The sequence below is a fragment of the Elephas maximus genome, chromosome 1 (assembly GCF_024166365.1).
Source record: "Elephas maximus indicus isolate mEleMax1 chromosome 1, mEleMax1 primary haplotype, whole genome shotgun sequence".
Taxonomy (NCBI): domain Eukaryota; kingdom Metazoa; phylum Chordata; class Mammalia; order Proboscidea; family Elephantidae; genus Elephas; species Elephas maximus.
In genome coordinates this window covers 101921014-101939460 of record NC_064819.1, presented here as the reverse complement: position 1 = coordinate 101939460, position 18447 = coordinate 101921014, and the positions used below count along the sequence as shown (strand labels likewise).

Sequence of the window (18447 nt, the reverse complement as noted above, 5' to 3'; positions counted from 1 at the left end):
TAGTAAAGCTCTTTAAAACACAGCTTTGTTGACCTTTTTTTAGGTCACAGCACAGCTTATCACGGGCTATATTATTTGCTAATGGAAAATGTATACAAGGTATTCCTGGAAGACGGCAGTGTTAAGCAGGCCCACGCTTTTGTCCCCTCACACAATCACCAAGGAAAACAATCAAAAATTTGTAGACTCAACTCGAAGAATTCTGAAAAGCATATGGAGGGTTGCAGCAACCAACAAATGCCAAAGCAAGAAAAAGGAGATTTTTAAACACAAAAATCTCTTCTGAAAATACTAGTTGGGTACAGGCTGTGGAACACAGCCCACAGTGTCCACGCATGTCAATAAGGGTAACTGTTACAAAAATAGTTAGGGAGGTTGCTAAGCAGACAGACTGTTAATACAGCCTTCAACAATTAAAAAAAAAATCTAAACCATGGGAAGGAGAAGAATTTGGGTCTCAGAGCTAATGCACTACAATATTCTAATGTCCTGGTTTCAACAATAAAAAGTTACAAACAATACAGAAAAAGACGACCCATTAAAATAATCAAAATGAAGTGACAGAAGCCACCCCTACGGAAGCTCAGAAAATGGACAGAATAGAAGAATTTAAAACAACAGTATTAATTATGCTCAAAGCACTAATGGAAATCAGAAAAATGATACACAAATAAAACAATAGCAATAAAACAAGAATATCAATAGAGTAACCAAACAGAATTAATTGAGCTAAAAAAAAAAAAAAAATGAAATGAAAAATTCACTGGTGGGGCTTAATGGCAGATTTGAGCTAGCAGAAAATCCACAAACTAAAGGATAACACTATTAAAATTATCAAAGCTGAGGAGAAAAAGAAAAAAGAATGAAGAAAGGTGAACAGAGCCTAAGGGAATTCTTGGACACCATTAAGGAGATCAACAAAGCATCATGAGGCTTTTAGGAGGAGAGAGAAAGGCACAGAAAGACATGAATAAAAACATTCAAAAAGCTCAATGAACTCCGAGTAGAATAAAACCAAAGAGACCTGCAGTGAAACACATTCTAACCAAACCCCCAAACTCTAGAAAACCAAAGATGAAGAGAGAAGAATACAGTCACATATAAGATCCTTAATATGATTGAGTGCTGATTTCTCCTTAGAAACCTTGAAGGCCAGAAGGCAGTGGATGACATATTTAAAGTTCTGAAAGAAAAGAACTGCCCAGCAAGAGTTCCATATCCAGCAAAACTGTCTTTCAAGCTGTACCTAGAAAAAAAAGATCTTCAATATGGGTAATTTCATGGGCAAATATAAGGGCCAGTTCTACAATAATTTTGGTTTGGGACTCTAGTAGTATGTCCTGTTGTTACTGCTGTTAGGTGCCATTGAGTCATTTATGACTCACAGTGACCCTATCTACAACAGAATGAAACACTGCCTCGTCCTATGCCATCCTCACAATGGTTGCTATGTTTGACCCCACTGTTGCAGGCACTGAGTCAATCCATCTCATTGAGGGTCTTTCTCTTTTTCATTCACCCTCTAGCAGTATGTCCTACAAAGTTTAAAATGACAAACACATAAAAAAATAATTATAAATTGATGTTAACTGGCACTGTGATGATTGTGTGTCTACTTGGTTAGGGCATGATTCTCAATGGTTTGGCAGTTATATGATGTCATGATCCCTTCCATGATGAAATCTGATATAATATGATTACCTCCATGATGGGATCTGCTGTGAGTAGCCAATCAGTTGAAAAGGAGTTTCCGTGAGCATGTGGCCTGCACTGAATATGAGTGGACATTCTGGCAAGGCTCAAGGGCTTTTGCTCGTTCTGGATCCTGCAGCTAGCTCCTATTCATCTGACCTCTGGTTCTTGGGACTTGAGCTAGCAGCTTACCTGCATTCTTGCCTGTCGATCTTGGGATCTGTCAATCTTCGCAGCCTGTGAGCCAAAGCCCTGCTCTCTGACCTACTGACCTTAAGTTCAACAGCCCCTGCAGCTACATGAATCGGGAGAAGTCACTATCCTGACCCATGGACTTGGCGTGCTCCTGCCTCTACAATCTCATGAGTCATTTCTTTGATATAAATCTCTCTATGTATTTATACACTTTACCAGTTCTGCTTCTCTAGAGAACCCAGCCTAAGACAGGCACATAATGTATAAAGACGTAATTTGTGATAACAACAACATAAGAGAAGGGGGACGAGCTGTAGGGTGATACAGTTTTTGTACGTTACAAAAGTTAAGTTGGTATCAATTCAAACTAGGTTGTCATAAATTTTGGATGTTAAATGTAATCCCATGGTAGCCACAAAGAAAATCTTAAAAAATATGCACAAAAGGAAATAAAAATGGTTCATTACAAAAATTAACTAAACACAAAAGAAAGCAGTATTGAAGAAATGAGGGACAAAAAGGGTATAAGACACACACAAAAAAAAAAAAACAGCAGAATGACAGAACTAAGTCCTTCCTTACCGATAATTATTTATATGTAAATAGATTAAATATTCCAATCAAAAGGCAGATATTGGCAGAATGGATAATGATGTGTCTACCAGAGACACACCTCAGACTCCCAAAACACAAACAGGTTGGAAGTGAAAAAATGGAAAAAAATGTTACATGCAAATAGTAAACCAAAGAGAGCTATGTTAATATCAGACAAAATAGACTTAAAGTAAAACATCTTTTACTAGAGACAATGAAGGGCATTTTATAACAATTAAGGTCAATTCATTAAGAAGATGTAACAATTATAAATATATATGCACCTAACATCATAGTCCCCAAATACATAAAGCAAACACTAACAGAACTGAAGGGAGAAACAGACAGTTCTACAATAATAGTTGGAGATTTCACTATACCACCTTCAATAACAGACCGAACATCTGGGAAGAACATCATTTTTAAAAAAATAGAAAACTTGAACACTATAAAACCTAATAGACATATAAAGAACACTCCACCCCACAACAGTAGCACGCAGATTTTTCTCCAGTGCACGTGGATCATTCTTCAGGAGAGACCATAGGCTAGGTCACAAAACCAGTCTCATTAAAGTTAAAAAGACTGAAATCATAACAAAGTATCTTCTCTGACCACAATGAAATGGAACTACAAATCAACAGCTGAATGAAAACTGGAAAATTCACAAATATATGGAAGTTAAACAACACATTATTGAACAACCAATAGTTCAAAGAAGAAATCAGAAAATACTTAGAGACTAATTAAAAGTAAAGCATAACATGGTAAAACTTACGAGATGCAGTGAAGACAGTGCTCAGAGAGAAATTTACAGCAGTAAACATCTACATTAAAAAAAATGATCTCAAGTTAAAGTTCTTACAATTTGAGTAACTAGAAAAAGAAGTCCAAAGCTACCAGAAGGAAGAAAATAACAAAGATCAGAGCAGAAGTAAATTAAATAGAAAAACAGAATCAACTAAACCAGAAGCTGGTCCTTTGAAGAGATCAATAAAATTGACAAACTTTTAGCTAGACTGATGAAGAGAAAAAGAAAGAAGATGCAAATAACTAAAATGAGAAATGAAGTGGGGACATTACTACCAACCCTACAGATATACAAAGTGTTGTAAGAGAATACTATCAACAATTGCATGCCAATAAATTAGATAACCTAGATAAAATGGACAAATTCCTAGAGAAACACAAACTACCTAAATTGACTCAAGAAGGAATAGAAAATCTTACAGACCCATAACAAGTGAAGAAATTAAATCAGTAACCAAAAACCTTCCAACAAAAAATTTCCTGGGCTGGATGCTTCACTGCAGAATCCTACCAAACATTTCAAGAATTAATATCAAACATTTGTAAACTCTTCCAAAAAAAATTAAAGAAAAGGGAACACTTCTCAACTCATTCTATAAGGCCATCATTACCCTGATACCAAAAAGCCAGACAAAGACACCACAAGAAAACTACAAACTAATATACCTTATGATTATAAATGCAGAAATCCTCAACAAAATACTAGCAAACCAAATCTAACAGCATATTAAAAGGATTACACATCATAATCAAGCGGGATTTATCATAGGAATGCAGGGTGGTTCAACTTTAGAAAATCAGCATTAATAGAAAGAAGAAAAAGAACCCCATGATCACTAATATACTGCTGATGGGAATGTAAAATGATACAAGCCACTCTGGAAAAGTTTGACAGTTTAAAATGTTAAATGTATACTTACCATTCAACCCCTAGGTTCCTATCCAAGAAAAATAAGAACATACATCCATGCAAAGACCTTGTGCATAAATGTTTATAGCAGCTCTATTCATAATAGCCCCAAACTGAAAACCCACAAGTCCGTCAACTGATGAATGGATAAACAAAATATGGTATATCCATACAATGAAATACTACTCAGGAATAAAGAGGAATGGACTCCTGGGATACAGGAACATGGATGAATCTCAAAAACAATATGCCAAGTGAAAGAAGCTAGACACAAAAGACTACAAGCTGTGTGAATCCAATGACATTAAAATTCTAGAAAAGGCAAACTGTAACAACGGAAAGATCAGCGGTTGCCTAGGCCTAGAGTAGGGGAATGTGAGGACTGACTGAAAGAGCCATGAAGGAACTTTCAGGGGTGACAGAAGTTGTTCTTACAATTTGAATTTGGTGATGGTTACATAACTTACATAAATTCACTAAAACTTATTAAACTTTAAAATGAGTAAATTATGCCTTAAAATAAGCTATAGAAAAAAAAAAATCTTCGCTGGGCAAACAATTAACTAAAACTAAGTACTGCTGGAACTAAGTAAAACATCAATAAATCATTTCCTTTCACTGTAATCCATTTTTCTCCCCCATTAAAAGGTTTTTTAAGCAGGCTATCCTATCCAAATATCTTTGATAAAATTAATTTTGTGCTGTTGTTGCTGCTAGAATTGGACTATAAAAGTAGTTGCAAGTCTGCTATTCAGATGGAAAAGTATGTTCACTTCATGGGACAAGGGTGTCCTAGCTCACCTCTCAGCAGGGTGCAAGTAGGGATGGGACACAGGCTTCAGCAGTTGTGCTCTGCATGCTGTCTTTTAAAAGGAGTGCTGTCTCTGATGCTCCTTTGCTGGGGAGGGGAGCACTTCAAGTTTCTGTCATCTACCTATAGCCCTTGTCAGATGACATTTGGTAGGCCGGATCTCTGGGTCAGTGCTGTGGTAATGGGCTAAGTACATGGAGTTAGTGTTCGGTAAAAGGTTTGATTTGTTTTGCTCTAACATCTCAATTTGCCATTTACAGAGGGGCAGCAGAGGGACTAATCTGTTTGGTTTTAGACTAGAACTCTTACACATTAAGGATTAAATGGGGACTACAGATAGCACACACTTGTTAGGGAAAAGTATAGTAAAAGTGAAAGGAAGACAGTACCAAACGGGGAAAAATTTCTCAGTTTTGTCTCAGGGTTTCCAATTACTTTAAGCCCTCACACATACAATAACTCTCATCAAAAGGCTTTTACTTTTGGGAAGGTGGGCGGGACACCTCCTTCTCCTTTTCTCCAGTCACAGGTAACATATATCCCCGCAACTGTCTCAGGGGCACTAGAGAAACCTTAGCCTTTCGTCCCTAGACTCAGCATAAAACGGAAGCTCCTAAAGGGCCCTCTCTGTGTAACACATGGCAGAGCATGGCTGCCTTGCCAGCCAAATCATTTTTGGCAATGACAGAGGATCTTAGATGTTTCCCTGGAAAGCAGGGTTTTCTGGTAGACCCAGGCTAGGATTCTGCACGCGGATAAGGCATTTTATAAGAACATATTGCTTCACTTACTTTGGACAGAACGTCAAATGTTCCTGACAGGTTCAAATCATACTTGGATAAGAATTTTAAAAAATGCACAGAAACGTGGGATTATTTTTTGGTGATTTTTTTAATGCTGGTAAAACGGACAAGTCTGATAATTTCAGATCACCAGCATGGTGCATAATGACCCCAGCTCCTTCCCCCACTTTGGGGGAAATGTATCGCTGTGATCCATTCACTGTACGACTCCCTGGAGTGGTGGCAACAGCTGTGACCCATGCGTATTCCTTTGCACTTAGTGAATCAGTTCACATTCTTCCTAGATCATTCCTAAAGATTCCTTGGCTTTCCTGCCTGCTAAATTAACAACAACATCTTCCAAACCACGGATAGTTTGTTGCTGTAAACTAAAGTCCAAGATCCTCAGCCTGGAATGTGAAATTCCTTTCATTTCTTTATAGTAGTTGTTTTATGCATGTGTCCTGCCTGCCTCTTGTGTGCCGTAACTTACTACTCTGGCTTCACATTCAAATCACCTTGGAGAGTCTTGAGAAGTAGCTGATTCCAAGACTAGAGTAAGGTAAATACAAGATATATCTGGAACACATCTTGAAAGTCAAGGGGCAGGTCACAAGGACACAGGAGCAAGCTTGAAGGAGCTCCCACTGGCTAAATAGGGAACAATTTGAACACCAAAATAATTAAGTACAGTAATGAATTATAAACTAGTGAAAAATAATAAGAACCCATGAGTCTCTACCAATAATAAATATATATGTAAATAAATAAATGGGGCAGAAGGGAAGGCTCTTGCTCAATTAGAATGCTGAGTGCCAAATGGTAAATGTGGAAAGGGTGCTGCTAGAGTTAGAAAAAACAAATAGTAACTATACAGTAGAGAATCAGATAACACCCTGACTAGGTGGACGATCAAAATTAACACAGCAACGAGGGACTGATGGACATCAGTGCCTCTCAATGTGGAACTCTGAGGACACATCACCACTTATGTACTGTTCTGGCCAGGAATATATTAAGTTTACTCATGAAGAAACATCAGACAAACCCTAAATGAGGAGCGTTCTATTAAAAAAAGCTGTGGGTCAAGGGGAGAAGTGATAGAGAGGTTGTATTCTCCAAAAATATCAGTACCTTAAAGACACAGAAAAGCTGTGAAAATGTTCCACTTAAAGAGTCTAAAGAGACCTAACAACTAAACGTAATACCTGATCACAGACTGGATCGTGTACTGGAGGACCAAAAAATGCTTTTATAAAGGATATTACTGAATGAACTCACAAAACTGGAATACAGACAACAGATTCAATAAGAGTACTGCATCAGTATCAAATACGCTGAGGTTGATAACTGCTTTATTCTAAGGAAACATTGATCAAAGGATGTAGGGATAAAAGGTCAACTTACTCTCTTAAATGATTCGGGGAAAAAAAATTCCAAATAAAAAGTTAAAAACAATAACCTGTAAACCTTTTCTGACTAAATTGTTTAGGGTAGGGCCCAGGCACCCTGTTTTTAAAAAGTATCCCAGGATTAAGAATTTAAAAGTGCCCAATTAAAAAGTGGGCAAAAGAGCTAACCAGACACCTCACCAAAGAAAATATATAAAAGGCAAACAAACATTATGAAAAGATGTTCAACATCCTATGTCATTTAAGGAGTTAAAAATTAAAACAACAATGAGGTATCACTACATACCTACTAGAATGGCTAAAATTCAAAACACTGACAACACCAAATGCTGGTGAAGACGTGGAGGAACAGGATCTCCCTTTCGTTGCTTGTGGGAATGAAAAATGGTACAGTCACTTTTGAAGACAGTTTGGCAGTTTCTTACAAATATAAACACAGTCTTACCATCCAATCCAGGAATCAAGATCCTAGGTATTGGTACTGAAGAATTTGACATATATAAGATGGCAACAACTCCAACAAAGACCAAAAAGAAGTGCATGATGACCTATGGATGGGTACAGGCATATAGGCATATGAGTAGGTACAGGTATATGCATATGTAAGAACAGAGAGAAGTTTATAAAAACAACCAAAAAAACAAACCCATTGCTGCTGAGGTGATTCTGACTCACAGGAACCCTATAAGACAGTGCAGAACTGCCCAACAGGGTTTCCAAGGAACAGATGGTGGATTCGAACTACTGACCTTTTGGTTAGCAGCCGTAACTCACCTTAGCCCTTAACCTCTGTGCCACCAGGGTTCCAGAAGTATCTATATGTACATGTAAATACAGATACGTGTGTACACAAACGCGTATATTCACTGATGACACAACTACAGATATTCATCAGACATAACCAAACACTTCCTGAGACTGGTTTTCTAGATTTGAAGGCTTAGGATGATAGCCTCATGGGACAACTCAAGTTGGCCACAATACAGTTCACAAAGTCCAAGTTCTGCATCCTAGTGAAGTGAGTAGTGTCAGGGGTCTTAAAAACTTGTAAGTGGCCATCTAAGATACAATCATTGGTCTCTACTCATCAGGAGCAAAAGAGTAATAAGGTAACCAAAATCTCAGAGAAGAAACAAGTCTAAAAGGCCGACAGCCTCCAAGAGCCACACCTCACCTACTGTGAGACCAGAAGAACTAGATGGTACCCAGCTACCATCACTGACAGGGGTCACAACACATGGTCCTGGATAGAAAAGGAGGGAAATGTAGAACAAAACACAAATTCTTAAAAAGACTGGAATAAATGGACCAGTTAAGATGAGAGAACTCACTGAGACTATCACCCTGAAACATTCTATAAACCTTGAACCAAAACTATCCCCTGAAATTCTCCTTTAATCAAATAGCAAAGTGACACATGAAGGGTATTACCCATAAAAACATTGTTCTACCTAAAAGACCATCTGTATGAGACCTAAAGGTCAACATTTACTTTAAAGCAAAGATGAGAAGATAAAGGGGCAGGGAAACTAGAATGCTAGAAATGGAACAACCAGAACACAACTAAAGAGAAGGCTGACACATTGTGAAAAATGTAACTAATGTCACTGAACTATTTGTGTGGAAATTATCAAATGGGAACCTAACTTGTGTAAACTTTCACCAAAAACACAATAAAATATTATTGGAGGGAAAAAAAAATCCCAGATATTTACTCAAACAAGTTGAAAACTACGTCCACACAAAAACCTGCACATGAATGTTTGTAGCAGCTTTATTCATAACTGCCAAAACTTGGAAGCAAACAAGGTGTCTTTCAACAGGTGAATGGATTAAAAAACCGTGGTAGATCCATATAGTGGAATATCATTCAGTGATAAAAAGAAGTGAATTATCAAGCCACAAAAATATATGGAGGAACCTTAAATGCATATTGCCAAGTGAAAGAAGCCAGTCTGAAAAGGCCACATTTTTTAAGATTCCAACTATATGACATTCTAGAAAAGGCAAAACTGTAGAGACAGTACAAAGATCCTTGGTGGCCAGGAGGATGAGGGTAGGAGAAGTAGGGAGGAATAAACAAGTGAAGCACGGGAGATTTTTAGGACAGTGAAACTATTTTGTATGATACCATAATGGTGGATACATGACATTATGCATTTGCCAAACAAAACTCATTAAGCAAAACAAACCCTCTGCCACTGAGCCGATTCTAACTCACAGCAACACTATAGGACAGAGTAAAACTGCCCCATAGGATTTTCAAGGAGCAGCTGGTGGATTCGAACTGCCAACCTTTTGGTTAGCAGCCGAACTCTTTAACCAGAGTGCACCACCAGGGCCCCATTGGTTCATTAATTACAACAAATCCGCCACATCAATGCAAGATGTTAATACAGTGAAAGCTGTGAAAGCCGGAACTCAATGAGACCGTCCTGTTTTTCCGAGTCTCACCGGTTTTCTGCCTTGGACAGGGTGCAGTCTTACCACTTTCCTATCACTCTCCATTAGTGGAAAATATCTGTGTTTTCCTCCTCTGACAGGATTCTGTCATACCCAGGTTTCAGCTTCCCAGGTTTTACTCTATTAGGAATCTGTGGGGTGTGGGAGACACGAAGGTACATGAAAGTTCTCTGTATCTTCTGCTCAGTTTTTCTGTAAACCTAAAACTGGTTTAAAAAATAAAGTCTACTAAAAAAAGACAAAACAAAACAAAAAAAAAAACACTATCTGAGGATCTATTCTGACTTAATTGTTTAAGGTAGGGCCCAGATATTTTACTTCCAAAAAGTTTTCCAAGATTTAGAGCTACCTTGAGCAGCAGCTCTCAAAGTACGGAGTGTGGTCCTCAGAAAAACAGCATCAGCATAACCTTGGACCTTATTAGAAAATGCACATTCTCGGGCCCACTCCATACCTACTGAGTCAGAACCTCTGATGGTGGGGCCCAGCAATCTGTGTTTTAATAAGCCCTCCAGGTAATTCTGATGTCTACTCAAGTTTGAGAACCCCTGACTGAGACAACGGGCTTCTAGAGAAATTATCGTCTATTTTTCCCATGAAATCTAGCAAAAATGCTTTGTGAATGATCATGTCTCAATAAATGCTTGCTGAATTTGACCTGACAGTGAATGATAAGGTAAAAATGACCACTAAGGCACTTGGAAATGATAAACTACTCCAAAAGTGCCAGCTGAAGTTTTTAAACAGAACAGAAATTTTATTTTGAAAGCAATAAAAAGATTACTCAGGAGGTTTGTAAAAGTACTGCTGTCCCAAAACAGAACATGTATCTGCTTACAATTTGTTAAGTTACTGTTGACTGAAAATACGTAAAAACATATGCAAATTCTCAAATTGGTGTTAAAAAATTAATTTTGTGGCCCTGGAAAGCAACACACAGTGATTAAAAAGCCCTGTTGTGTACATCGTGAAGATTCTGCTTAGAGAACACAGCATTCGTGAGGCTGTGAGGCGGCCCAGGTCTGATGACGACAGCCAGATTTTAGAGGAATATCCTCTAGGTGGCATTTGGGAAGACAAGGTCCTGCAATGAGAGTGAGCTCATCAATTTGCCTACTGAGTAGAATATGAAACAAATAAAGCCATTTTTATGCACCTGTTTTCTACCTTGAGAAGTTAAACTGTTGAAGATACTCTAGGATTCAGGTGTTACTTTGGTACTGTTGATTTAAAGGTTATCTAATCACAGCGAGGCAGAGGAGAATTCATCTTCAAAATTCACCTCCTTATGGAAAGCTCAGGGAATGTCTTGGCAATTAACAATTCCTATCACCTCCAGCCGTTCCCTATGTGAGAAGGCTCAGAACTTGCCTTACAAATTGCTCTTTTGAAGATCAAAGGGAAGCTGACTGTGCCTGTGTGTGCTCTCGATGAGACTGTACTTTAATGGAATTTTTAGAGAAGGCTTCACTGGCACTGTTTGGATGACAGCCCCGGGGCGGAGGATTCAGGGGAGCTTGGCCACTCCTCCCTCTGGAGCATCTTCCCTGCCTTTAATTGGCACCTCATTAGAAATTAATGAAAATGACATCCTCTGTTCTTCCTGCTCTAGGCATCGAATGCTACAAAAAGGGCCATCACAATTCATAACACATTCAATTTATACAGCAATGGCTCTTAAGCATTATTTATGAGATGTGAATTTCTTGTCAGCAGTTAATAACCTGGACAGAGTGGAAGAGGAATGGAAAAAAAGACTGGGAAAATAAAGAAATATATATATGTATTTATATATATTTTCCCCCCTTTTTCCCTGCAGTAGAGAAGTGGTCTGTTTAAGTCCAAACTACCTTTCTGAGTGTTTATTTTCAATAGTAAATTACTGTGTTTCCCCCTTCTAAAACCTTTCAGGACAGCTAATGTCTCTCCAACACTCCATGAAACCTCAAGGAAACAGGCGACACATCTCACCCTTTCCTAGAGAGATCCAAGCAGACCAGCAGGAGGAACACAGAGCTAGCTATCTGTCAAAGACAGTCCCAGAGGTGTACGTTCCCATTGCTGTCCTTCATCTTCTAAAGTATGGCAGTTGACTCAGTCATTTTTTCAGGGCCCGTAAGTGTAATGCTCTCAGTGGGCCAACTGAACTCCCAGCTATCTCTAGGAAGGCTACATCTGGAGACTAGAGAAAGCTCAGAGTCTTTTTTAATCTTCCCCAGAAGAAAAGACAAATCTCCCTAATAAGCAGACCCTCAGATTGGGCATAAGCCAAGGGACTACATGTTAGATCATTTAAAAAGAATACATGTCTGTGGTGAACTCCAAGTAACAGCTGTCTGGAAACCCAGCCTCCTGCACAAGAAGGTGAAGAGCACAACAGGGTAATCTGCACTTACCAGAGGCAGTCAAGTTGGCCTCACTTGGCGGCAATGAAGTCATCTAACATGTATTTCTAGATTCTTTCAGCTGGGGACTAAGACCTTAGGAAATTAGGTGGTTTACATCAAAGCTGAAGGGTAAACTGGGAGACTTGGTTACAACACCGCTGTCTCACAGCACTAAACTGTGAATTCTCATTGCTTGCCTGACAAGGAGAGGTGGTATTAGCCACTGCCAATGGCAAGACAGAACACTTGATGGACCGACTGCTTGATCCACTATGGCAAATCCTGTGTAATACCCAGGATTCAGTTACTCTCAAGATGGAAACAAGAACATAAGACAGAAAAAAATCTCATGATTCTAATTTAGGAACTAAAGGCCTGTGTTATGAAAGCAACAGGCAAAATGGCCAGGTAGGCTTCACAATGCTGGTAACAGAGTGAACTGCTAAACTCCCCAACAGTTCAAATGAAGACCAAAGCAAGAATTCAGCAGACCACAAAAGATGAGACAAATCCTTCAGTCTGGGGGAGTTGGTTAGCCTCACTTCCCAGAGCTTCCTTGGCTCAGCACAGTACCCTTGCCCTACACACCTCACCAGGAATTCTAAGCATTAACCAGTGACAATGTAACTCTAAAGAAATATGTGTAAGAGTAGCCAGGGATGTCTTTGCCCTTTTTCTATGTGTGAGAGGAAATGAAGGGTGTTTAGAAGCAAGAGTCCTCCACTCCTGATATCCCAAGCTCCAGACACACAGCTTCAGTGAGGTGCTCAGGAGAAGAATGAAGGGCTTCAGCATCTTAGGAATACTTTACAAGATGGTGCCAGAGCGGCACGGTCACAGTCTCTATCATCCCGCTAGGGGAGATGCTTACCGCAGCGACAGGATCCCAATTCCTGCTGCACCAGCTCCAGTTTGGTTTGGCACTGGAAACACCGACGTCGACTCTTCTGTTTAGATCGACTGGTTTCCTCGGACCGTTCGGGATTCTCCAATAGTCGTGGCCGTTTCACTGGCGAAGCCTCATTCTCAGAGTGTGAATCTGACCAAAACAACACATTTGGGAATTTGGGTTAATGCCTGGCCTGGCAAGCAGAGCTGGTTAACGTACTCCCAGGCATTCTCTCAACTGGGCTGCTGCCCCTTTTCCAGGAACTGGACCTGTGTGATCAAGAGAACAAGCACTGCACGAACTGTGACAAGCATGTACCTTTAGGGTTAACTTCTAACAAGCTAGTCCTGAGCTTGGAGAGGAGACCGTTCCAGCTGGAGGTGGGACCCTCTCTTTGTCTATACCCCTTCTTTGGGCCCTAGCTATTTATTGCTTGTATTCGTTAATTACTTCTTTTTGAGGATTTTCTTGTCTTCAAGTAGGCTGTAATTTCTTAGAGAGGAGTCTGTATCTAGTGTTTCTTTATTACATCATGCTTAGCACAATTCCACACCAAAAGCGGTGCTTGATAGATGATCTCTAGTAAAAACACTCATATTTTTACTCCCAAACACAACTTAACACATAAAAACCAAGTCCTAAAATTGAAAACTATCCCAGCTTCATTCAGAAGTGAAGGACTATCTGCTCGCTCACAAGGAAGCTGTCCCATGGCCTCCACTGTGGAGGTCAGACACAGCACCCGGCACCACGACCCTAGGCTGGTGTCAAATTGGCAGGTAGAAGGAGATGCAGTGTGTGACAACCTGCGATGTTTGTAACCTTAAAAAAATATCTAAAATGCAAAAAAGTTCATGTCACAGGCAGGCTCTAAACAGCTCTTGCCTTCAAAACAAAGGCAACACTTGGGGGCTGTATTTCTGGAAGAACCACCGCTACATACTGAGGATATACCTCTTGCCAAGGTTCCAAAGTGGTTTGTACTAAACCGCCTCTGGAAGGGAATCTCTAAACAACCTTCAAAATACACCCAGAACCCACCACTTCTCGCCATCTCAGCTGCTACCACCCTGGTCCAAGCCATCATCATCTCATCCACCTAGTACAATCATCTCTTAACTGGTCTCCCTGCTTACGCCCATGCCCCTACAGTCTCTTCTCCACACAGCTGCCCAAGTGATTCCATTAAAAATCAAGTGAGAACCAAGTCACTTCCCTAATCAAAACCCTCCAATAAATAGCTCCCCACCTCAGAGTAAAAGTCTAAATATTTACTATGAGCTTCAAAAGGCTCTATGATTTGTCCCTGTCCCTCCCCTCCCCCTCCCCCCACCAATCTCTCACCTCTTCTGCAATTTCCCCCTCTGCTCCACCCACACTAACCTCCTTATTGTCTCCCACCTCGGTGCCTTTGTATCTTCTGTACACTCTTCATCCAGATCTAAATGGGATCTCACCTCTTTTAAGTCTTTGCTCTAAAGTCACATTTTCGATGACGCTTTCTTGCCTGATGACCCTATCCTGGCCTCTGGTTTATATTCTTCCACAGCACTTATCTTTTAACATGATTCCCCCAGGAGAATGTTGGCTCCAGGAGGACAGAAGTTTTGCCTGTTTTTGTTCCCTGGTGTGTCCTCCATGCCTACCACTCAGTAAGTATTTCTTGAACTAACGAATCTTCTCCTAGGCCATCCTGATTTTCTTTTTAAAGTGGCTCTTGTAAGCAGCAGCAATCTGCTGGACGTGCTTTAGTGAAGGCTGTGTATCCCTTTCCCCTGCCTCCCTTCGTGTGAGGAAGATGCTGCACTTCACCAAGAGTGCCCACTGGCCTCAACAGTGAGGATGCAACAGTTTGCTTACAGTTCCCAACCCAACAGCATTGTGCACTGACATACAGAGGGCATGCACCATTCTTAACAACTGCAAACTTCATTTTTCATCTCATTTAATTCTTCCAGTCCTACATGACACTTTCCCCCCAATACAAACGAACTAAACAAGCCCTTTGATGAAAACAATTGAAAAGCAAGTTCAGTCTATTTCCCAGCTCTGCTGAGTGAAGCTGCTCAGATCCGATCTGTGTAGTTACTGAGGCACAGCCACAGACATGCCAGGCCCCCTCCCCCTTACTCTACAAGGGCAACAATCTAAATGTAAATGATTACAAAGCAGCCAGCCAAAAGGAATTCACCTTGTATGAACCACATACTGCTCTCTAGGGGGTCCTTTTTCAAAAACCAGCAATGGCTCCACTATTTGTAGGAATAACCCTATTTAGATATACTTTTTTTTTTTTTTTCTGTAACAAGAAGAGAAAATCCTAGAGTAAAAGCTGTAACAAAAAAATGATGCTTGTTCTAAGGTCCTAAATCTGGAGCATCCTTCTAAAAAACTCCATACCCACCCAGGGTGTGTGTGTGTTTGTGTCTCACACAACAGACAGAGCTAGGTCAAGCCTTTTTATTATTGATATTGTTAAAAATCTGGAGGGCCCTGACATGATGCCAGCACACCTCTGAGGCTCTTTCATTCACACCACTAGCTGATAAAACCAAGGGTGTCTGAAAATGTGGAGTTCACATTCAAACCTCTTTTCCACTAGTGTCTGGTCCCCCAAATCATCAAACATGCTGTCGACCTGCACAGCACCCTCCCCTGTTCCCAAAGCACATCTTTACTGCAAGGAGAAGCTTACTGTTTTCAAATAAGCAAGGGAATGCCACATAAAGAAAACGCTTTCTTCATGTATCATTTCTGTTATTGGAACATAGCATTCATATTTATAATACTGTAATCACTGGTTATCACCAAACAACCCATTTGGTGAGACCCCAAGAAGCTAGGCAACCAGCCTAGCCTTGACCTCTTTTCCTCTAACTCCCTACCTTCTCTGATGAAACAGTATTCAATCACAATGCATGGTCCATGCTGAGAGCCACAATTTTTAAGCTCTGGAATATGCCCGCTTACCGTTTACTCAGCTGATGGTGTATGAAATGGAAAGAAATTTTTGTGCCCTCTAGAATCGACTCGAGGGAACTGGGGTTTTTTTTAATGCCCCCTACCACCACAGAGAGAGGGTAAAAGAGCTCCCTGAGCTGTTTACCACCCTCCACACAATGCCATCTAGGAAAGGAAATCTTTTATATATAACTTCTTGGTGAAGCAAACCATTATTTGGCATTTTCTCACAAGTCAACTTAGTGTCTTAATTAGAAGTTAATGAAATAAATGGCGGTCTACAGGATCATCATTATGTCTGCAGAAGAAATTTACATCTCCTCTGCTAATTACTTAATGAAACCTTGTGCCATCAGGTGAGTTGCCTAAATGAGAGAAACAGATGTCCAGAACAGGGATTCTAATTATACAATAATGAACTAAATAATTCAACTATTCAATCATAAATTTTATGTCAATTAGAAAAGGACTATCAGAAAGAAAAGACCCAAACGTGGCCAACACTAAAGGAATCCTTGTGCTGTCCATTTTTTAACAAATTAACCTTATTTACTTTTTGTTCACAAATATCACTCCGTTTACCCTGAAGCATTTTCAATTTCCTGAACAATGAAAGGACGCACCCAAGAGTTCACCTGCATAATCTGAACTTGGGCAGTAAGGGTTAAATGTGGAGAGAAAGGTGAACTGAAATAACTTACAGGCAGCTTTAACTGTCAGAAGAAACCAGTCCTTGCAAGGAGCATGCTCATTAGCAGCAGCAGGAACTGTAGTGGCAAGCTAGAAACTGTTCCCACCCCAGGAGTTAAGCGTAGCTTCTAATTAAGGTCCTTCATAAAGGGCCAACAAAGTGGATTTTTTTTTCAGTATGCTTTTTCTTGAGAACATGATCTGGAGTCTAGATATACCCATACAAGATCTGCAACACTCCCATGTCAGCTTCACAGTTCTTGGTACTCACCCTCTCCCCTTCCCTGCCCAGCCATTATTTAACAGAATGAGAAGGATATCACATCTGATCTTCTCAGTCAAAGGAAACCCTGATGAAGAATAATAACGTGATTAAATTAGGAAGGGAAGCCTTAAGAGAAAGTATTTTTTACCTATTAGCTCTATAGGCTTAAAGGTAATCACTGCTTAGTTTATAACAGAGAAACTGGTACGGTGATTTAAAACATAAAATCTTTTGAAGACAAAAATTCTTCTAATTATACTTTTCTAGCCAATCTCAGAAAGTAGTGGTAGGACTTCAAATTTAGGAACACAGTTTAACTGGAATGCTTGACTGGAGACAACAAACAGAGCTACTTCTTTCAAAATTCTGTTTTGTGTCTGACAGAAATTCACATTTGTTCCTTACTGTCCCTGTTCTTGTCTTTATTACCCATGCTCTCTCCCCAAAATTTCCAGATGAATTGTGTCAGGTCTGTCAGGGTTGAATCCCAATCTCTCTTAATCTCCTGAATCTGTGCAGCTGGCAGCCTGAGCACACCCAGGGCTGCCAACCATGACTGTGGCCTTCTGACATCTCAGGCCAGCTCTTAGCCTTCTGTATACACCAACACTCACAACTTAGAATAGGAAAGTGGAAGAAGAAAAGTGGCAACAAAGAGAAGGAAGCCTTCCTCCATTCTCTTCACCCACACCTTCCCTTACTTCTAAGAAAGAAAGATGAATCTGTTTAATCTCAGGCTCCATGACAGCTTTTGAGGTACTCAATCAGTTTTTTTTAGAACCTATCACAATCTCTTGACAGATTGACATTTATGATTCCAACAGCCTGTGCAAACATCAGTAAGAGCAATAATTAATGAACCCTCACACATCACCGCTGTCTCCTTCGACCATTTAAAAGGAGCTTAAGCTGCTAAAACCTATGTCCATGAAAAGCACCACACTGTCACTGGAAAAACTGATAAAACAGACTTGAAGAAATCTGTTTCACAGGCATTTTCTTTCTGTGTTTCTCCCCATGCTTTGCTTTCAGAGTGTATAGGGGGATTAGATTCAACCTCCCCTGGCATTTTACACTGTGTGCCACGAAAGACTTCAGGACAGAAAACTCGCCATTACTCATTTAAAAAATATCTGCTCTACTGAAATTTTCCCCTTCTTTCTTATGTTCCTAACGGCCCCAGAACAATTTTGAAATAATATCTGTTAAAAAGCTACTTCATGGACAGAGAAGGAAGTTCAAGTCTCTGGAAGAGGATGATTGTTAAAATTTTGTGGAGAATGCTGTCATTTTCAGTTGATATATGATATGGAGATGAATCCTGCTTGAAATACTGGTAATTACATCTAGGATGCCAAGTGCTAGGTCACAGCCATTTTAAAGGTCAGCTGTTCTCAAACTGCCAGGCAGTACTACTCAATCTGTAATCTTCTGCGCACCCCTCCATTCTGCCCGTGCCCCTCATCCCCCATTTATTTTCTCTGGCTATTTGAGACATCTGCTGTAAGAGATAATCTGAGGGCAGTCTCCTTTTCCATCACAACCACAAGACTGAGAAGAGACCTCTGATCCTTCCTCCCTGCTGG

At 40.0% G+C, this 18447-nt stretch overlaps 1 protein-coding gene across 1 annotated transcript in view; it reads right to left on the bottom strand.

The window, feature by feature from the left end:
- Window positions 1-18447, bottom strand: part of ZFAND3 (zinc finger AN1-type containing 3) — a 403887-nt gene that overhangs the window by 43016 nt on the left and 342424 nt on the right. The window contains exon 5 of the mRNA XM_049891242.1: window positions 12928-13095. Coding sequence (XP_049747199.1) covers window positions 12928-13095 — 168 coding nt within the window. The remainder of the gene's footprint in view (window positions 1-12927; window positions 13096-18447) is intronic.